The 23,420-nt window shown below is 39.4% G+C and overlaps 1 protein-coding gene across 2 annotated transcripts in view; it reads right to left on the bottom strand.

Annotated features, from left to right (window-relative positions):
* The window catches only part of MAPKAP1 (MAPK associated protein 1), a 236,967-nt gene that overhangs the window by 129,927 nt on the left and 83,620 nt on the right, over positions 1-23,420 (bottom strand). For both annotated transcript variants that reach the window (XM_067743307.1, XM_067743308.1), the window contains exon 6: positions 235-407. In XM_067743307.1, coding sequence (XP_067599408.1) covers positions 235-407 — 173 coding nt within the window. The remainder of the gene's footprint in view (positions 1-234; positions 408-23,420) is intronic.

The following is a 23,420-nucleotide window of genomic DNA, read 5'->3' as shown; positions in this document are numbered from 1 at the left end:
TAAAATGCATTTCCTCATGTCTGGATTCACAAATTTATCAGTCTGTTTGCAAGCAAACTCTCTGAGATAAGCCTGAGTTACACAGGCCCAAGATCTGGTGAGCAACCTGACCTGGATCAGTGTGGACGTCTGGCTCCCAGGCCAAAGCCTAGAAAGACTGACCGGGCCCAGAATGCAGCATGGGTGGCCAGGAGACAGCCAGAGACTAGAGCAGCCAAAAAGAGGGAGGATTACTTGAGCTTCGGCTCCCGTCCTTCGCTTGTGTACTGCCAACAGATGAGCCCGATCAGATCCTGTACCCTGGCGCTGGCCATTGTCACCACGGTCATTGGCAGCAGTCTGTCCTGGCTTGAGTGCAGGGGGAGGTAGACATCGATCTTCTTGGTTGCTGTTGTGCCTACATGACCCTGTGGACAGAGCACATGCATGAGGGTAAAGCACACAGTTCCGGTCATGCAGACCCTACTGAGCTACAACGACTGCCCTCCAGGGCCTGTGTTCTCATCCTTTTCGCACAGGGCCTGTGTTCTCATCCCTTTTGCACATACCAGCGTATGAGCCTGGGGTGGTCCCAAAGTGGAAACATTGTCTAGTTTTAAGGGTTTTTTTTCTTCTTCTTTAATTTTAATTTTCTAATGTTCTAATGGATCCAGCTCTGCCAGCAGTAAGGTAAATGAGCACTACGACTAAAATAAACAAATCAGAGTGGTGAGCAGACCTAACGTTTGGTATCAGGAGATTTGCTTTGTTACTTATTCAGTGTGACCTTGGAAAAGTCATCATCAGACCTTGGCATAAACTGCCCTCCCTGAAAACTGCCATATCACTCCTTGAGACCTTGGGATAAGCTGCCATATTCTCCAAGGAAGCATTTAGCAGTACTGGAACCAGGGGCTTGCCTTCTCAGAGACGATGGGGGGCTAATTCCATTACGCAGTACATCTGTTACTTCACTCATCTGAACTGAAGTTCAAGGGTCTCTGGTCTTATTACTGCCCTAATAACCATACTCACACTGATCTACATGTCCCTAATCCCTCCCACACACCTCTTTCTCCTCCCTCCCAAACCCTCCACTCTCCTCTGGAACTCCTGCACTAATCAGCAAACTTCCATACATCATTACTTTTTTTTTTTTTGCCGTACGCGGGCCTCTCACTGTTGTGGCCTCCCCCGTTGCGGAGCACAGGCTCCGGACGCACAGGCTCCGCGGCCATGGCTCACAGGCCCAGCCACTCCGCGGTATGTGGGATCTTCCTGGACCGGGGCACGAACCCGTGTCCCCTGCATTGGCAGGCAGACTCTCAACCACTGCGCCACCAGGGAAGCCCCATCATTACTTCTTTTTAAAAAACATTCCCTCCACCTTTTTGCCTTAATTGAAACCTGCTGATCATAAGGATACTACTTCCTCTGCTGTCCAGAAGACTGTTTTGCTTTGTTCTTTTTAACCCCCAAATCCTTAAGGCCAGGAGGTGGAGTAGGTATTCTTGTTCCTGCTACTTCCAAACTATTAATTCTCCTTTCTTACAAAAACCCCTGTTCCTTTGAGACCCAAGCCATCCAACTACACCATCCTCTCCCTCTACTTTTCTGTTACCCACCACCCTTTCTTTGGTCATTCTCCTCCCTCACTGAAGGCCTGAGCTCTTGGCTCATAGTCTTTCCCACCCCAATTCCTGTCACCATTCCTGGCAATTTCATCTAAAAGAACAATCTGTCCAATACGCAAGTGTCTCAATCCCTAGACCACATCATCCCCAGTGCCTTTTCATCCACCACCTCAAATCACTTATTGTGGTGGGTACACCAGAGATCTGCACGAACTCCAAAATCTCAAGTTAGAACATCCACTCACTGAATACACTTTTTTTTGTAATTTTACTTTTGTTTATTTATTTTTAAATTTTGGCTGCACCATGCGGCTTGCAGGATCTCAGTTCCTGGACCAGGGATTGAACCCGGGCCATGGCAGTCAAAGCGCCGAATCCTAACCACTAGACCACAGGGTTAAAATCTGAATACACTTCAATATACCTCTACTTCATCTGTTCAAATAGTCCCTCAAATTCTCCAACCTATAATCTGTTGAACCACCACCTTTTAATTATCTTTCAGTCACCCTTATTTCCCAATACCACCCTCCAGATTACATGAGCCATTATAATCGTTCCTTTGCAAATACAGTTTTTATACTCTCTTCCTCCACTGGACACAATTCACAGAACCCCAATCTTGTATGAACCCAACCCTCTGCATTGCCCAGCTAAACATCACTGGAGAAAAATCATGTAACTGTACAGATTGATTTTACTTTAAATTCATGATGATAAACCTCAAACAGACACTCAACACTGTATAGCAAGCCTATTATATCTCTTGATCCAACCTGCACCCCACCTGAGACCACTAGCGCATACTTTTGCTTCTCTCCTCAAACTTCCCATGAACCTCACCTCTTGACCTTCAGCTCCTGTCCTTCCCTCGTGTATTGCCAACAGATGAAAAATACTGTGGACCCTTGAACAACACAGGTTTGAACTGCGAGGGTGCACTTCCACGTGAATTTTTTTCACTTGATATGGGCTACAGTACTATAGGATCCACAGTTTGTTGAATCTGTGGATACCAAACTGCAGCATCAAATTTGATCATGTTACACTCCTGTTGAAATTCCTTCAGTGAGTGGCTCCTATGATACTTTGAATAAAATCCAAATTCCATGCAGTGTGCAACAAAGTGCTGCGTGATCTGACCCCTGCCTAGCCCTCCAACATCATCTACTGCCACTCTACCCCCACCCCCCAACCCCGTGCTTCAGCTACACCAGCCTTCTAGAAGTGCCCTGAATGTGTGTACCTTGCCTGCTTCTTCCCCTTTTAAGGCCATAGCAAGTGCTACTGCTAGATTCACGTATCTAGAAGGCTCTTTCTCACGATTTTTGCATCCTCTATTATGTGGCCTCGGGCAGATTACTTAACTCTCTGCTCTTCCATGTCCTCATACATAAAATGATAATAATAGGACGTGCTATCTATCAGAGGACTGACTCTTGTGAGGATTATTATTATTGTTGTTATTCAAGGCTGAGCTCATATGACCCCTCCTCAGAGAAACCTCCACTGATAATCCTATAGAAAGAAGACCCTTCCACAGTTATCCTCTCACACATATGCTGTTCATTTCCTTCGGAGCACTTAACAATTTGATATTATATATTTATTTATGTACATCTTCAGTGTACGCCTTCCCCACTAGCCTCTGAGCTTCCATGAGGGGAATCATAATAACGTCTGCTTTGTTTACTGCTCTATACACAATGGCTAGCACTGTGCCTTGCGCACAGAAGACTCTCCAAAAAAAATCTGTTGAACTACAGAATGAATGCATGAATGAGTCAAATGCCTACTGGGACACATGGTAGGAACTCAATAAATGTTAGTTTCTTCCATCCATCTCACTTGCCCTTTTCTATGGGTCTGTTTCCTGATAGCAGATGGAGATGGAGGGACTTGAGCAATCAAGTGGTTCCTTAACACTCTATACAGAATTCTATCGATCTAATAAGGTGGGAAAAAATATCAGAACTAGGGTAAGGAAATACATAAAATCAGTTTAAAAAACATTTTTAGAGAGATTCCACTTCTCAAATAACCCAGCATCTAATATTAGATCCACTGGGGTTTTTTTCTGTTTTTTTTTTTTTTACTGAGTTGTCTACGTTATAAAGCAAATAATAAAAAAGTAATTCTCCTACATAATGCTCTCTCCCTATCCCTCTCACGCATCCACATGCGTGCGCGCGCACACACACACACACACACACGAGCACGTGCGCGTGTATTTTTCAGCTTGGAAGTAGTAACTCCAAGGACTAGAAAAGATGTCTCTAAACAGCTAGTGTTTTGATCCTGTCAGGCAGTCAAAAGGTTAAAATTAAAACAGCGGCAATCTTTATGGAGTGGGTTTATAGCCCTCTTACCACTCTCTTCTCAACCTCATTTTCAGAACCCCTAATTGCTGTCACTGCTCTCCTTATTTCTGTTTATTCCTCCTCCTTCTTCTGAAGAACTGGAGCTGAGGGGCTATAGGAATCACAATATCTAAAGATACAAAGATTCAATGAAATGACAAATGTGAATGTACTTTGCAAACTATAAAGTGCTTTAGAAATGCAGCACAGTACATTAGAAAGGACCTAAGTTTTATAATCAGACCCATTTCTATTACTCAAGTCTATTACAAGGTCACATGAGGCCAAAGATGGATGCTATAGGAGCCCTAATAATAATACCTATTATTATAACAAAAACTAGCATTTATTTAGAGCTAAATAAACTCTGTTAAACGTTTGCCTAAGTTATCTCATTTAATTTTCACAATCACTATAAGAGGGAGGGTTCTATCATTACCCTCATAATAAAAATGATAAAACTAAAGCTTATAAGACTACAGTCATCTGCTCAAGATCTCATAACCAAAGTGAAGAGCCGGGACTCAAAGCCATGTCTGTCTGACTCAAAGGCCTCTACTTTAAACATCAACACCTTCTTTCACTAAAGTTATCCTAAATATAATCAATTCCCACTCTCCAAGGCTTGAAAATCATCTCCCCCTCCTTCTCACAAACATGCCAACAGCACTGCCTAAAGCAGTCTCCTACAGAAGGAGCACTCTGAGGGGCTGCCCAAGGAGAACCGGTAAGGATTGAGACTCCAGAGATCATTGCCACTGTCAGCTGACTGCAGGCAAGTCACCACTGTTTAGGAAATGAAAGCAGATAGTTATATGGTACTCCTACGCATCCCTTTACCCTCTTCATTTCATAGTGAAATAGCAAGTGTGGGGAAAACTATGAGAATAAATATGGCAGATACTTATTAAATGAATGAAGCATTTTATTTTTTTAATCTTCTAATTCCATCTTGAGGCACTGATGACAGGAGAAAAGTGCCTTGCACAAACCTTGAAATTATGTATTTTTTAATAAGGAGCCTCTTCTGAAAAAACTCAAAAGGTGGTGGCAGTTAGCTCTATCTAATAGTCCCTGTGTTGCAATATTTAGAGAGAATCATCTAAAACATAAAACAATCCATCAATATAATAGAAAGTAATTAACTTATTAAAAAAAAAGTGACCAAAGAATTAAAAGTATTCATCACACATCAAGGCAAGCAATATTCCAAAGAGTAACATCTAACTATTAAAAAGCAACCAGCAATAAACAAAGATCATATACAGATTCACTGCATGGCAATTTATGTGTTCCACAGGATTGGGGAAATGGAGGCATAATTAGAGCACAAGGAAAGGGTCACCACAGAGACAGGGAAAACTGGTTTAGCTCCATCTTTCCCAATCACTCATGCATTCAACAAATACCCACTGAAACACCATATTGGGCTCTGAAGACAAAATTAAGTAAGACAAAATGCAGACCTTCATCAAATTCATGGTCTGTTGAAGGTCTATACTGTACATTGTGATCAAAGCTTTAAGAGGGAAAGTACAGGCTATTACGAGAGCTCAGAAACAACCCAGACTAAAGGGGGTTGGAAAAGGCCTCCCAGATAAAAAAATAAAAAATAAAAACCTTACCCTTCCATCCAATAGAACCACTAACCCAAGGAAAAGACACTTACTGTATTTAAACACCTTCTATACCAATATACAAAAAAGTGAATATGAGTTCTCCCTGAGACAAAGGACTATGAGCGTTTAGTTTTAATTTTCTGCTTTATATTTTTCTGCACTTTCTATACCAAGCATGTTATTACTTTTATAATTAGAAACAAAATAGTAAATATTATAATTAAATGAGAAAAAAGGAGATAAAAAGAACTACTGGGCTTCCCTGGTGGCGCAGTGGTTGAGAGTCCGCCTGCCGATGCAGGGGACGCGGGTTCGTGCCCCGGTCCGGGAAGATCCCACATGCCGCAGAGCGGCTGGGCCCTTGAGCCATGGCCGCTGAGCCTGCGCGTCCGGAGCCTGTGCTCCGCAACGGGAGAGGCCACAACAGTGAGAGGCCCGCGTACCGCAAAAAAAAAAAAGAACTACTACACAGAGCTTAAGAGTTTTAGGTAAGAGAAAGAGAGGATCAACTTTGAAAATGTAGCCTATGTTAAGGCATCCAGCAGAATTTACTAAGGACACATTATGTGCCAGTTGCTGTGACAGGCTGTTGGAAAAAATAAGTTGAAAATCTAACTCAGACACCTTTCAATGGCAAGTTAAGTAATTTTTACCAAAGAAAAATGAAAAGTAATAAACCCATATTAAGCTAACTAATTTGGAGTTGAACAACTCTTTCCAGAGCAGCCCCTAAATCAGGAAATGGCCCTAATTCAGGTTTTAGAACAAAAAGAAAAGTATTTCTGAAGCAAAACTATTCCTCAACACAACTGCAACTGATGAAGACAACTAGACTCCAGAGTTCATATCACATGGCCTGTCCATGACTTGATGGCCTAGCAAATGCAGCCCAAATCTCAAACTCAACATGTCCAAGACCTGTTTCCTCCGTCAGCTTGTCTCTCATTCTATATTTGATCTCAGTTAAGGCTTTCACCACCTACTCTGTCACTCAAGCTAAGAACCTTAACTCTTTTTTCTGTCTCATCTTTCAAATGTCTCTGAAAATCTCTCAAATCTTCCTCCTCAATGCCACTGCCCTAGTTCAAGCTTCATCATCTCTCAGCAAGACTGCTGTAGCAATCTCCCAACTATCTCCCTGTCTCTAAAATCTCTCCTCTCTCCAAATCTTAATTTCCTTACTGCTATCAAAGCGATTTTTCTCTAATCACTGAACATGCCTATCACTGAGAATACATGATGGCTCTCCCCAGTGTTAGCATTCCAGCTCTTCAGCATGGCAATTAATACCCTTTGCAATCTGGTCCCAATGTATCATCAATGAAGTATATTGAAGAGAAGTTAAGAGCATAGATTTGGGGTCAGCCAGATCCAGGTTTGAATCCAGACTCTGCCACTTCCTTAGCTGCTAGACCTGAGACATTGGGCAGGTAACTGTACTTCTCAGAACCTCCATTCCCTTACTTAGAAAAGCAAATAAAATGTATATAAAATGCCTGACACATAGCCGCTAATCAAGAAGTGTACCTCTTCTTCTGTCCTTCAATTCAAATGTCTCCTTTTCCTAGAAGGTGGAAGTCGAAATTAATTTCTTCTTCTCTGCCCCCTAACAATCTGACTTGCATAGCCTTATGGCTTCATTTTTCTCTACCTACCATTACAACCTCCTTCCCCACCCTCTCATGTAACTGTAAAGGGAAAAACTGTATCTCACCCATTTTGTATTCTCCAAGGGCAAAGAATATAGCAGGGGTGTGGTGTTAGCTTACTGAATTGAAAGAAGTCCTCAGAATGTCTCTCAAAATGGACCCACCACACCTAGCACTTCTCTCGTATCCCAGGTAAACTGGTTATACCTCTTCCACTTCCCAGGACATTCTTCAGGAGCCCTCTTTCTCCTCTAAAATATCCCCAGCACCTAACATAGGGATGACATATAGTAGTTACTTACACATATCGATGGAGTGAATGATTAATATTCTTTTAACACATGATTTTTAAACTCTTGCATTATATTATAGCATACAGAGGTACTATCAACCTGTTCCCCTATTATTAAATGGACGTTGTTTCTAATATTTCACTATTGTGAATTATATTCTCAGAAACATTCTCTTCTATAAATGTTTGTACATATATTCTAAGGAGTAGATTACTAGGCCAAAGAGTATCAATGCTTTGTGGCTTGTGATATATACTGCAAAAGCTCACTTTTTTTAAAAAGTGTCTCTAAGCCAATCATGAAATATCAGTACTATGAACTATAGGTCACCCAATTAATAATTAGTTCATAAAATGTAAAGATAATAAATTTAAAATAACTTCTATATATGGAATATGAATGGGTATGGAAATGAAATACACAGAATTTCAACATGATGAATTAAAACATTACATCTGTGCCAGATTTTTTTCCCATCTGATCCCATTAATTAAAATAATATACATTTTGCTGCCTATCATAAAGTTGATTTCAAAATTATGTACCTGCTAATTTCCAAAATGAGGGAAGCAGGAAGAACAATAGATAGCATTCAGTTCCAAATCATCCTGAATTAAGAAACATTCATATCAAGTGAGTTAGCTGAATTAAGTCTTAAGGACAGAAGGTTCAGTTAACAGCACTACTTAACATCAAGGTTTGTCAGTAATAAATTGAATATCAGATCTCAAAACTGTTGCTAAGTGTTCAATTTCTCTGTCAGGGGAAAGGAACAGAGTAAGGATAGACAGCTTGGCTTCTGCAATTAAAGAGACAAAAAGCAGGCAACATTATTCCATTAGTCACAACTGCACAAGCAGATCATTATATGTAATTTTAAGGTAGAAATAAATATATCAGTGTATCCCGACAATATAATGATGCAAATTGATAAAAGGGTTATTTGTAGCCTTCAAAACTTAAAACTCTCTTAAATAATGGCTGCAGTTCCATTCCACCAGTACCTTCTTCCCTTAACAAGGACCAAAGAATGCTATAGTCTACAAATGGCCTAGTCTTTAATAACATGATACCCAGACTTGGTACAGGGGTCTCAGATTACCACTACTCTGATGATGATTTAGGGACTTCATTTAATCAGAGTAAGGATTTTAAACAAAATCAAGCCTAATTCTGGTCTAAGCCAGGTTTAATTGACCATGGCTACATGAAGAGGAAACAAAAACCCCAAACCCCATACTGAAGCATTCTGCTCTCAGTAAGTGCTGGCTTTATGAGCTCAGGCAAAGAACTCACTTTTGTACATTCAAAATGGTGGCACAGAACTTATGAATAGATTTTGCATAAAATTCTATGACAAATCCATTCAGAACTAGGGGCTTGGCTTTGTAGTGCTATCTTAACCCTCAATAAATCAGGAATGCTTAAAGCCTATTAAATTATCATTTCCCTGATCTGGCACCTGCAGTCAAGTTAATTTGTCAAAAACATTCCTACAGTCTGTCACTGGACACTGTATTTTCTGACAAGTTAAGTTTAAGATCAAATTGACAAAATCTCAATTTTCTCTGAATCACCAACCTTGGTTCCATTAAGCTTTTATTATTAAGAACGTCAACTGTCACTCTTTCTTTAACAAGGTCAAGTTCTGGTCTGGGTACCTCCAGGATCCTTATTCTATTAATTGGGACAAGCGAGGCATTGCAGTGCGGTGGTTAAAAGTATAAGTTGTAGAGTCAGAAAGACCTGGGTTCAGTTCTCAGCAATGCCACTTACTGTGTGTCCTTGGACAATTTTATTTAACCTTTCTGGGTCACTATTTCCACACAGAAATAGTGTATTATAAAAGTACCTCTTCATGGATTTGTTGAAAGGATTCAATGAGACTACGCATGTAAAGCACTTATCACTGTGCCTAGTCCACGGTAAATACTCAGGAAATGTTGGCTGTTCATTAAGTTGCCTTTTTTCCCCTCTACTTTTACATTCATAGACTTAAAAACAAACCAACCAAAAAAAAAACAAACAAAAATACTTTATTACCATTCATACTTTTAAAACTGCAGGGAATTTTCAAAACAGTTTCAGCAAACGGTTGTCCTACGACGTCTCCTGAACACCTTCCACTGATGAGGTCCCTGCCACCCTCTGAAGTGGACCCTTGGCTTCAGTCTGCAGGCAAACAGTTTTGACGGCTAGAACTTTTTTTTTTTCGTTGAGGGACACTTTCTCTGCAGATTTTCCTCACTGATCTTAGTTCTAGCCCTCAGAAACCTGGAACAAACTTACCTCCACTTCCACAGACACCCCTTCACATACATGAGGACCTCAAACAAAGTAGCTCAGTTCCTAAACACTGCAGTATGAGCCACGCTGTAACCCTTCTCAGCGTACAGCACAGTATAGAAAGTGACATTTCCCTCAGCTTTTCCCAGGCTGATGATTTTCTTGAATTTTCTTTCTGTAACATCTGTGACAAATATAAATTTATAGTCCCGCACCTGAAACAAGAAAGGGGGCTGGTGCTCTCAAGGAGCCTCCCCATTTAAAATAAACCCGCCATAGTTTGATGTCCTGTCTTTTCTCACTTTAAGAAGAAATGCCTAGAGCTACTGGTTTACGCAATCTGTTATCAAGTGAAATTTGAGTAATAGCCTTGAATAATTCTTTTTTTCAAGACATCGACTGAAAGACCAGCAATCATTCATGTTTAAATACAGGTAAGAAATTTTACAAAATGGGGGGTGGGGGGGAGGAGGGAGGATGAAGGGAAAAAAAGAAAGCCTACCCATACTGCACCTGGAATAAAAACCGTTTTCTCGAAGTCTAAATTCAGAAAGCAGTCCTTGAAAATGTCAGTTTTTACCATGACATTTTATGATTATGTTTGCTTAGGACCTCTCCGCAGAGTCTACAGAACTGGTCTGCACCCAGCCCTTCCAGCCTTGAGCTGCGTAACTTTGGGCAAGCCCATAACATCTCTGAAAGTCAATTTCCTCAGTCATGAAACACGGATGAGACTACCTCAATAGACTCACTGGACGTACGAAGCAAAAATAAAGCATGTTAAAATGCTCTGTGAACTGCAAATTGTCATACAGTGTCAATTATTTCTTATTACTTTTACTTATGCTGTTGCTCAGACCAGGCAGATCTTCAACAAAAAGTCCCTTCAAACAAGGTTGAGAAGCAGAGGCAATAGGAAAAGATCTCTATTTCTTCAGAGAGAAGAGCCATAGCATTCTCTTCTCATTCAGCCTCAGGATGGTTATAGCCTGTACCAGGAGGTGCTCTCACACAAGCACAATCCAGTCATCTGAAAGCATAATGGGATGTAAAGTGTCCATTTTGAATTTTCATGGCCATTGTGGGATTCTTTAGATCATTAATGTTACACAGCACTTTGCATTTAATTATACAAACAATGGGTTCTATAATGATGAGAATATCAGGGAAAGGTAATTTGCATGAACTAAGCCCCATCACCTAGGGTAAGTTTAGGGACCTCTTCATTATTAAATCATTTATATAATAAAGGCAATATGCTTTAAAAGTAAAAATAGGTTTTTTAAAACCATAAAGAAGAGTTACATGTTTTAAACTCTATCAATGATCATAATACAATGAGTCTTTTTAAGATTTAATATCAACTTTTAAAATTAAAACTCAATGGGGAATGTATACTTGGCTCCATTACTAGATGATGTATCTTTAGAAAAGGTTACAGTATAGCCATTATCATCCTCCTAAATTATATGGAAAATCTGGTACAACCCTCCAAGTACCCCAAGGACAATTTAATTCCAGAGATAGTGAAGTATTTGGAGAATATAAAATTGTATAAATATTGAAGGAAATAATTCAGGTGCATCGATCATATTCACTTCTTGCAGGGTTTCAGTTGGTTAAATGTTTCAAAAGTTTTAAATGTCAATATACAATTTAAAAGTTATATTGTGTCCTTGATTTTGAATAGTTTTTTAAAACCCACAAATTTATATACTGTAGTAGGTTCATGACTGTTTTAAGCACTTTAAGACTCAATGTTTCTTAATGATATAATTCAAAAATTTCACTGAATCATAATTCAGTAACTCATAAAAACCTCTTAAAATTAATCTTTCACGCATATCTAGCTTATCCAAAGTTAGAATTTAATTAGATGGCCTTGGCACAAATGGGCTTACTACTTTATTTGATCAATCAGTGTATGTCTCTTCAGTAATTATAATGAATTCAAGTCCCTGATGCACCTCCTAGCAAACAATGTAAAAACATCAGACAAAATGGAAATAAATAGCTTTATATTTCTCCAATTACAACATTCACTTTCATCCTCAAAATGCACATGTGAAATAAGTGGGATAGGTGTTATTCTCAATAGGAAAAGGCCACACAAAGGACCTACACCCCTGGTGACAAAGAAAGATGCTTGTCTGCAGCAGAAAATACATGTTTTTTACATTATGAAAATGATACAACTGCAAAGAGCCAACTGAGAAAGTCTGCATTAAACAGTTTGAAAGTACATACTGAAACATAAATAGGAGCAAAAGAACTAGATTATTATTTATTGAGAACACTTCCTGTTGGGAAGACTCACTTCTAACTATATATAAAATTTACAATTGAGAAGAATCCAAAAAGTCTGACTCTCAGGCCTTTATCCCAGATACAATAAAAGGAATACTTCTTTACTGTTGGGTACATAGAAGGGGCTCAATAAATCCTCACTCACCATGTTTCAGAGGTTAAAAACACAAGGGAACACCAGCTCCCTTAAGAGTAGGCAGAATCCTCCGCTTCTGTTCTCAAAAAGCAGTGGTCAAGTAGCAACTCATGGGCCCCAGAGAATCCTTACTCTTGGGTTAAGAGCCTCATCAGTAATTGTGAGGTGTATCTGTACTAAAAGTGGCTACCCAGGTGGTAGTACCCAAATGTGCTTTGATGATGACAAAGGGAGAAAAAAACAGTTTGGTCCTTGGAGAGACAGGCAAGCTGCCTATGACATCAACATGGCACAAGCTCCAACACAAGCAAAAGGTCTGATGAGACAAAGGCCCATCTCAGGTTGCAATTATCTGTGGAAACAGGCAGCGGTGAGGCCTGCTCACTTGCAGGAACTGACAAATCACTCGGGTACCAGGGTCTCCCGGGTTTCTCCTAAGCCCTCTGGCATTATTTCCCTCCTGTTCATCCTGAGTCTTAGTCAGTCCGATCTCCTCTGAGGTCCTAACTAAACCAGACACAGGGAGAATCGGGATTTTATCTTATTAAAATAGATATGGCTAATTTGTCTTTTCAAATTCATTTTAAATTAAATTGGATTTCCTCGGAAGGCTGCTAGGTCAGTTCCCCTGCTGCGAAATGCAGGACAAAGGTTAATTGCACGCCCTTCACCAGCTCTTCTACTCTCCTGGGCAGGCTCTGATAACCTGCCCCCAAGAGGTGGGAAGGCTTCAGTTTATTGGGCGATAATGTTGCCATTAGAGCCATTTACCATTATGCCAAGAAACATTTCAATTTTTTTTTTACCTAAATAACAAGATATGATAGCAATAACAAGAATGAAATGCAACAATGTTACCAATTGGTGGTTAGTTCTTCTAAAATGCAAAAACCCAAAGAATAAGACCTAACCTTGCTTTCCTAAAAGGCCCCAACAGATGCAAATGTACACACCCTCCTGGAGCAAACAGTTTTCTGGTTCCAGTGTAAAATTCCATTAACATTTTCACTTAATTTATCTCGTTTAAACTGTCTATGTTCATGAAAATTTAACCCAGTAATTCCCTGTTATACAAAGCATAACAGAGTATGAATATTTAAATACAATGTAAATAAAACACTTTATCAATTATATTTTTGTATTCTAAATTAGTGACTTCACTTAGCATGTCTGCCTTGCACAGCACCACACAATTTTTCAATTAAAGGTCCAGATGTTTCAAAGGCTCCAGTAGGCAACAGCAGTTATGAGAAATGCTTTATCTGCATTGTAATCATCACCACCACATCAGCTCCAGGCTGCATTAACATACTCATGTTTTATTCCTGCTCCCCTTCTAACAGAGCAGGTAATTATACAACACAGTGGAGAAACACAATCCTAAGGGCTGGACAATTTCCTTACAAGCATCCACCTGAGCAACACATTTTCTTAAAAATTTGGGGTGACTGTTTAGCAGGAACACTGATCGTGCAGAATAATTTCTTTAAATAAAAAGAGTGAATCACAGCCATACCAAGCTTAGCGTCAAATAGTATTAAAATGCAAAATGGTCTGCACATACACACTTATGTATACTGAAAATCAACTAGAAGTTTGTATGTGTAAAAACCACTATCATCTGTTAGAATCTAAGCCATTCCTTCTCATTTTTAATGCCAGTGTCATCTCTTGAATGAGTCAACTCTATCTTTATTCTTAGTATTCAAAAATGACAATTCATCTCACCTGAGACTGACCAAGTACAGCAATTATCCCTGTGCCCATTTGATTAAAATATATATATATATGAGCAGAACAAAATGCAATTCTGACAGCTGAAACAAATATATTATTTTTAATTAAATAGTTAAAGAGATTTAATTAAAGAGTTAATTAAATGACTCTCCCACCCAAAAACAGAAAACAATAACCTCTGTTATAAGAGATACTGCTATGCTTAGGAAACATAGTATAATTTAATGGGAAAATATAGTTCCTCATTGTTAAGAGAAACTGCAACAAAATTAACTTTAATTGTAATTTTAAAAATTATTCTACAAACATACTTATATTTTGAAATATTCCAAAAGGAGATGTCCTAATGAAGATGCTATTCAAAAGATAAATGCCTTTACAAATATTAAAACTTCAGACAGGTCAAATCCTAGCAGGTTACACTTCAGCATCTGAAAGCAGACAGCTTCCCTTCCTTCCTGAAGGAACCTTAGGTGGAACATTTTTAATACATCACCATGTCACTTTTTAATGCGCCCCAATCTATTAACCACATGGCAAACTAACAGGGATTTTTAAAATATGAATTTTATGGCTTTGTGCTGGTGATTAATTAAATAAATAGCCACCATTTCACAAATCATCCCTCTAATTAGTCTAAAACAGACACTTTGCATTCACTGGTGTTACTGCCATCTGAAGCTCACAGAAGGGCAGGAATGGTGCAGCACGGCCGTGTCTCTGCACTTTGGAGCCCATTGTCCCAGGCTGCACGGCTGGCATCCCACCCTGCCACCCAGGGGCAGAGGTGCCATCTTCACAGGTGCTGCAGTCAGCTGGAATTTGATTCCAGCTGCTCAGAAAAGATGTTCTCCTTAATTATTCTCCCTCACCATAAAGGAAACAATGAAACGACAAAGGAATAAAGTGCAACCTCCAGCTGCAAAGAGAAGAGGTTTCACCAACACAGTTCATGGAGTGAGTAAGAAAGTTGGCTCCAGCTATCTAGTTTAGGAATAAGTAGGGTGAAAGCCTTAGAACTCAAACTCAAACATGTTATATCATTATCTTGAACTCAGATATTAAGCAATTACTTCCAAACCCTATTATTTAAAAGATTCCATTCAAAATCTGAAAAGGTCACTCTTTTTGAAACTAAAAAGAATTCAATCTAACTTGTTTTAGTAGTATATTTTAAAAGATGAGGGACTTCCCTGGTGGTCCAGTGGCTAAGGCTCTGCGCTCCCAATGCAGGGGGCCCAGGTTCGATCCCTGGTCAAGGAACTAGATCCCACATGCCACAACTAAGACCCGGCGCAGCCAAATAAATAAATACTAAAAAAAATAAAGGATGATAATTCCTCTGAAAGCAAATTAAACTTGGAGATAATTTTTAGTGTCGGGGGGAAAAATCAAATGGGAATATCTAAAGAATTCAATTTCCTTTAGGAAATACATTAAGCAGTTTCCTAATCTTGGTATTTAAACTTCATTAGGTAGGAAGGAAGGAAGAAAGGGGGGGGAGAGAGGGAAGAAAGGAAAAGGAAAAGAAAAAGAAAGGAAGGAAGGAAGAAAGAAAGAAAAAGGAAGGAAGGAAAAGAGAGAGGGAGGGAGGAAAAGGGGGAGAGGGAAAGGGAAGGCCTAAGGGGAAAGGAGTGGGAAAAGAAAGAAGGAAAAATTCAGTAGGGATAACACACCAAGGTATGCTACAGATTATTCTGTAGAAAGGCTATCCTCATTTCCCTTCTCTCTAAGAATAGGAGGAAATGACGTGTTGCAGAAAAGACGAGGACCCTGAAGCAAGACAGACTTGTGCCCTCAGCTAAATCATATAATCCCACTTAGCCTCAGTTCCTTCCATCCTGTAAAGGGTTTTAGCCCCTATTCTCTATAATTATAGGGACACTGAGATACTATGGATAAAGCAACTAGCACATTCCCTGCACAGAACAGATGTTCAACAAATGATGGTGATGCTGATGGCAATGAGAAATGGGAGGAAGGCAGAGCCTGGGTGACTACAGCCAACACTGCAGATGCTGTGTTTCAAATGTGAAAAAGAGGGACAAAAGCCCAAATGTACATGAACACAGAACATGATCCTCACTGCACTAAAGAAAACCCAAATCACTGGCAACTAAGAAGAAATAGTGTAGTTTCCCTAACTTTCATCTTTACTGGGCACAGAGATAGGGGAGGGGTGTCTCTAAGACTGTTCATATGGTAGAAATTAGAAAGAAAATGAACTTTGCATTCAGCAGACCTGGGTTTGAATTCTGGCTTAACTACTTACAAGTTGTGTAAACTCAGGCAAATCTGTTCACCTCCCTAAGCCTTCGTTTCCCCAACCCCAAACAGGGAGAATGATATATTCTTTGTAGGGAATCTGGGAAGAATGAATAAAATAGCATACTAGGCACTCTGGCAGTTAGACACTCAGATAGTTTCTACTACATTAAGTTAGATCACATGAAACTCTGATATTCAATCATTTATGATCCACAAAAATTGCAGTTCCATATGGTTTTACCTAATATAGTGACTGAGACAATGAGTAGCATGAACTGGAAAAACAACAGAAAATTTTCAAAAACGGAATGACTTACACTATCAATATAGGAAGACGACCAAGATATAAAAGGTGTTTTTATGACTGGCTCATGATGCCAACAATACAGCAGCTAACATGTATTAAACACTTACTATAGGTCAAATATTAGCCCATATATTTGACATCCATAATATTAGTTTATGTAATCCCAAAACAATTTAATGAGATAGAGTCAACTATTCTCCCCATTTTAGATGAAATGGGAGTTTGGAGAAATGAAGTAACTTGCCCAAGGTCACACAGCTGGTGAAGCTGGGAGCTTTCTAACTGCAGAGCCTGAGTTCTTACTCATCACTTATAATTGCATGGCCACACTGCAAAGCTACTTGTTTTGCTTTTAATGAAACTATACGGGTGGGCAAAGGGCTGAAATAAACATTTCTCCAAAGATATATATAAATGGCCAATAAGCACATGAAAAGATGCTCAGCATCACTAATCAGTAGGGAAATGCAAATCAAAACTACAACAAGGGGCTTCCCTGGTGGCACAGTGGTTAAGAATCCGCATGCCAATGCAGGCGGCACAGGTTCGATCCCTGGTCTGGGAAGACCCCACATGCCATGGAGCAACTAAGCCCGTGCGCCACAACTACTGAGCCTGTGCTCTAGAGCCCATGAGCCACAACTGCTGAAGCCTGTGTGCCTAAAGCCTGTGCTCAACAAGAGAAGCCACCACAATGAGAAGCCCATGCACTGCAATGAAGAGTAGATCCCCGCTCGCCGCAGCTAGAGAAAGCCCGTGGCAGCAACGAAGACACAACACAGCCAAAAATAAAAATAAATAAATTTATACATAAAAAAAAAACCTACAAGGAGATACCACCTCACATGCATCAGAATGGCTACTATCAAAAAAACAGAAAACAGTAAGTGTTGGCAAGGATGTGGAGAAACCGGTAGACTTGTGCACTGTTGGTGGAAATGTAAAATGATACAGCCACTGTGGAAAACTGTATAGAAGCTCTTCAAAAAATTAAAAATTAGAATTACCAAATGTTCCAGCAATTCCTCTTCTGGGTATATATGCAAAAGAATGGAAAGCAGTGTCTTGAAGAAATATTTGTACATTCATGTTATAGCAGCATTATTTACAATAGCTAATAATGGAAGCAATCCAAGCGTCCACTGACAGATGAATGGAAAAGCAAAATGTGGTATACACCTACAATGGGATGTTATTAAGCTTTAAAAAATAAGGGAGGGACTTGCCTGGTGGTGCAGTGGTTAAGAATCCGCCTGCCAATGTAGGGGACACGGGTTTGATCCCTGGTCTAGGAAGAGTCCACATGCCGTGGGGCAACTAAGCCCATGCGTCAGAACTACTGAGCCTGCATTCTAGAGCCCGCAGGCCACAACTACTGAAGCCCGTGCTCCTAGAGCCCGTGCTCCACAACAAGAGAAGCCACCAGGGTGAGGAGTCTGCGCACCGCAACGAAGAGTAGCCCCTGCTCAACGCAACTAGAGAAAGCCCACGCACAGCAACGAAGACCCAACGCAGCAAAAAATAAATAAATAAAATTTTAAAAAATAAAAATAAGGGAATCCTGCAGTATGCTACAACATGGATGAACCTTGAGGATATTTATGCTAAGTGAAATAAGCCAGACACAAAAAGACAAATACTGTATGATTCCACTTATGTGAGATACTTAGAGTAGTTGAATTCATGGAGACAGAAAGTAGAATGGCGGTTGCCAGGGACTAGGGAGAGGGAAGAATGCCGAGTCGGTGTTTAATGGGTATAAAGTTTCAGTTTTACAAGATGAAAAGAGTTATGGAGACACACTTGTAGTGATGATTATATAACGTTACGAAGGTATTTAATACCACTGAACTGCGCACTTAAAAATGGTTAGGCTGGTTAAAAAACAAACAAACAAACAAACACCATACTGGGCAAGAAGCAAATAATTTATAAATCATTTTCTGGGCCTTCCAAAGGATGGACATGCCAGTGGGCAAGCAAGCACCAGTAGTGAGAGTATTTCACACCAGCACCTACAGTGACTGGGATGACGATGCATTCAAAAGTCCCTTGCAACCATGGCATTCTAGGATACTTCTCCTCCCATGTCATAGTGTTATTTAAGATAGAAAAAAAAAAATCAGACATGCTTGGAAGTTTCAAGGAAAAATCCTGAAGTTGTAATCAAATAGCTGCTGTGTTCCCATTATGTTATAGTCAAGCCATTTTGCTATGTGACAAAGGCAGCAAAGCTTTTTATTTATTTGTTTGTTCATTTACCTATTTATGTATACCTCTCATACTTCCTGAATCCTTTCATGTAAACAGTGAACAAGTCATCACAGAAAGGGGAATGGCACTGACAGTGGATGCTATGAATCCATTCCCTTCAAGTCAAGAAAATCCCCAAACACCATGCTTTCAAAGCCAGGACTGTAAAAACAATCACACTTGCATTTAAGGCTTCTTGGAGCGGCCTCTGTGGCACCAAAATCCACCAAAGATAAAGAAGATGTTTGTGCTAAGTTGGGAAAGTGGAGACATCAGCATTTCCGCCTTCAAACCATTATTTCTGCTCTCCAGACAGTACCTGATAAAGCATCTGAAGTGTTGTCTTCTGTGCAGCCACTGCTCTTCCAAGGCCTGTGCTCAGGGGTTTCCCTGGGGTTTCCTTTCGGACAATTGCAGCAGAGACTGAGAGGAACCTAAAGGAGCTGCCTTAACCTTCCCGTAAACTGATATTTCCATAGAGGATTAAGACAAACGTTTCAAATAAGCCAATTTCCTTTACTAAAAAACCAAAGTGACAACAGTAGTACCAACAGAAATATATAAAGACAATGAATGAATAAGACACACCTTTCTTGTCTTTGGGCATGCAAAAATATAGAGCAAAAGGTTAGATGGAAGTGGGCTACACAATTCCCTCTTATTTCTGTTGTTCCACAGTGGGGCCCAATGAAAAAGTTATACAAGAATTAGATTGAGTCATACCGAGGGGAAGAGGAAAGAAGTCTAAAAGCTACTATCTACTATATGTTGACGCTGCATGGCATATATATTTCTGTATTTGTGTTGATTATAAATTTTTCTATTCAGAAGAATGCAACTGTATTTCTTTTCTAATAAGGTACTTGCAGAACTCTGGGGATACCAAATGGTTACTTGCTGAACTGGTGAGAATGAAAATCCCTAACTACCCTTGAGATCCCTAACAAGCTTCCTTCTCCTAAAGTACCCTAGGCAACTCCACTGGGCCACAGGAAGTAAGAGCTCCCTGTGACCCAAAGGTGTAGGGATGTACAACTAACTGAACAGAACCCTAAAAAAAAAAAGCCAGAATAGAGAACATCCTTAAGAAATCCTGCTCTTGGAAAACTGAGGGAAGCCAGAGGGTTTCCTTGGCTTTGGTCACCTGCCAAGCTTACTGCTTTCCTCCTCATCTTCTAACCTTGTAGTACCTTTCTTGTTTTTCCCTTTATGGCCGTCTCTCCCACGTACCCATATTCCATTTTACACTATTACATGGGTAATGTGAGATGTTTCACATTTAACACTCTGTATTAGCACGGTGAACACTTCTGGAAAGACAGTAACAAAAATTAAAAAGAGCTAACATTTACTCGGGCACTAGGTTGAGCCCTCTACGTATCTCTCTTGATCTTCAAAACTGCCATCACTCCATTTTGCAGATAAATAAATTCCTAGGAAGTTAAAGAAATTGTTAAAGGTCACACAGCTAGTGAGAGAACTCAGGTGGAAACCCAGGTCTGACTGACTCAAAAGATCACCATCTTTATCTGCTATAATTCCCTCTCAAACCAATATATTTTAAAGCTTTTTTTTCTGGGGGGGAGGGGAGCCTTGTATTATATTTTGAATCAACATTTTCATGAAATCAAGAACCATGATATATTTATATATAAGTTGTCTCATCTTTCTCTTCCTTCTGTAATATGTATTTTTCCACAGCATTTAATATAACACATTAAAAAATTTTTATTAAAAGACTTCTATTTCAGCCACATATCAAAGTATGTACCCTGACCAACCATCTAAAAGAAAACAACTAAAGATTTTGATAAATATAAAAAATATATATAATATAAAAACATTTATTTTACCCTATAGGCTGGCAAGTGTTTAAGGAATTCACAAAGGCCCAAAATTTAAATGAAAAGGGAAACCCAGAAAGGGAAACAGAACACAATTTTTGCCTTAATGATGGTATTCGCCAAGCAAGGTGATATTAAGTATCTGCTTTTTTGGTCAGCTGGATACACAGGATAGCCCATTCATAATCTATAATAAAGCTGGAACCCAAAAGACCTACACGTGGGAGTAAATTAGAATTAAGGCCTCCCCACCCGATGAGGAAAAATGCTTATCCAAAAAAATTTTTTTTTCTGAGACTTTATAACCACAATCCAACATTTCATATAAGATTTTCATACCAAATTCACATTACCTGATGGACCAGAAAGACTCAAACCAAGAATTTAAAGTTGATCTGGGCTGACAGTACTCCCAGGTACCAGGCAGAAGCAAACAAACCCTCTCAGGAGGAACTGACATGTCTCAAATAATTCCAAAAAAAAAGTTGCAAGAAATGAGTTACAGCCCCAAATCATAAAACATAGAATGCATTATATAAAAGACCCACAAAGACTAGAGTTAACAGAATGATCAGAAACACAATATAAAATAAATGTTTAAAGAAAAATTTTAAAGTATTAGAAGTTTGGGTAGGATATTCTGTAATGGCCTATATGGGAAAAGAATCTAAAAAAAAGAAAGAAAAGAAAAGAAAAAAAAGGGTGGCTATATGTGTATGTATAACTGATTCACTTTGCTGTACACCTGAAACTAACACAACATTGTAAATCAGCTATACTCCAATAAAAAAAATTTTTTTTAAAGTGTGGGTAGGAACAAGAGACTGTAAAATATTATTCAAGATGTGACCTGATATTGTAACTGAGTAAGAGAATGCCACTATCCTTGGAAGATGCAAGCTAAAGTATTTAAGAGTGAATGGCACTTTTGAAAGGGCTAAATAAAACATAAAGTAAATACAGAAAAATGTTAACAATGAACATAAGTGGTAGGTATAAGGATGAACTAAGGAACTAAGGAAATTATTATTAAATGTTTCACGATAAAAGTTTTAAAAATTACCAAACAGATCTTTAGAAGATCAAGATGGGACTTCTAGAAACGAAAAATACAATGACTAAAACTGCAAATGTATTGGTTCCACAGCTGAAGAGAAAACATATGAATTGGAAGATAGAGTTGAAGAAATTACCTAGAATGCAACTCAGAGAGACACAGAGGAAGAAAATAGAAAAGAGGGTAAGAGATACGGAGGACAAAGTAACATTCTAACAAGTTTACCCAGAATTTTAGAAGAGGAAGGAAAAATAAATGGTAAAGAGGCAATGTGTGAAAAGAGAGTGGCTAAGAGATTTCCAGAACTGATGAAAGACACTACTCCACAGATTCAGAAAGCCCAGTGAAATCCAAAGAGGAAACATGGGGGGGGGGGGAATCTATATCTCAAAACATAATGAAACTGCATATATACCAGGCAAATACTAACCAAACGGAGTTAGTATAGCTATATAAAAAAAAAAGGGGGGGGGGACTTCCCTGGTGGCGCAGTGGTTAAGAATCTGCCTGCCAACTCAGGGGACACGGGTTCGAGCCCTAGTCTAGGAAGATCCCACATGCCGTGGAGCAACTAAGTCCATGTGCTGCTACTACTGAGCCTGTGCTCTGGAACCCGTGAGCCACAACTACTGAAGCCTGTGCACCTAGAGCCTGTGCTCCTCAAAAAGAGAAGCCACCACAATGAGAAGCCTGCGCACCGCAATGAAGACTGAACCCAGCCTAAAATAAATAAACCCAGCCTAAAATAAATAAACAATTAATTTTTTTTTAAAAAAAGGGGGCTTCACGGACGCGGGTTCGTGCCCCGGTCCGGGAAGATCCCACATGCCGCGGAGCGGCTGGGCCCGTGAGCCATGGCCGCTGAGCCTGCGCGACCGGAGCCTGTGCTCCGCAACGGGAGAGGCCACAACAGTGAGAGGCCCGCGTACAGCAAAAAAAAAAAAAACAAAAGGGGGTGAAGAGTTCACTAGAGATATAGTCACAAATGACAAATGGTTCGATTCACCAGAAGAAATAACAATTCTGAAATTGTATGAACCCAGAAACATAACCTCAAAATATATAAAGGAAAATTTATCAGAACTACATGAGAAAATAAACAATTTATCAACATAGGGGAAGATTCTAACATATCTTTGTCTAATTGATATCAGGCAGACAAAAAGACACAGGTTTTAACACAGTTAACAGGCTTGACCTAATGGATATATTCAGAATTCTGCACCCAACAGCAGAAGTTGTTCCAGCAGTCTTTCTAGGTTCAGAGGTAATATTTGTGAAAAGTGACTTACATTAGTGGGCATAAAATCATGCTAAACAAATTTCAAGTAATTGGTATCATCAGGCCATCTTCTTTAACCACAAAACAATTAAGTTAGAGTCAATAATCAAAAAGAAAAATTAGAAAAACCTTCTAGGTTTGGAAATTTAGAAACACTCATAAATAATTCATGTATCGATAAGAAGTAATACAAATTAGAAATATCTAGAGGCAAACATATCAAAAAATGTGAGATTACGAGATAAAGCTAAAGGAAGAAGGACCTGTACCCCCACAGCAACTAAACATTTTAATGATTCCCCCAAAGGGACCAATGGCCATTTAGTCAGGCAATCATATACAGAGAAAGGGCTATATACCAACATTTCAAGAACTGCTGGGGAAGCTGAAAATGGACCGTCGTTGAAGC

The sequence above is a fragment of the Pseudorca crassidens genome, chromosome 7 (assembly GCF_039906515.1).
Source record: "Pseudorca crassidens isolate mPseCra1 chromosome 7, mPseCra1.hap1, whole genome shotgun sequence".
Taxonomy (NCBI): Eukaryota; Metazoa; Chordata; class Mammalia; order Artiodactyla; family Delphinidae; genus Pseudorca; species Pseudorca crassidens.
The sequence above is the reverse complement of the archived record's forward strand: the minus strand, read 5'-3'. Positions and strand labels throughout refer to the sequence as shown.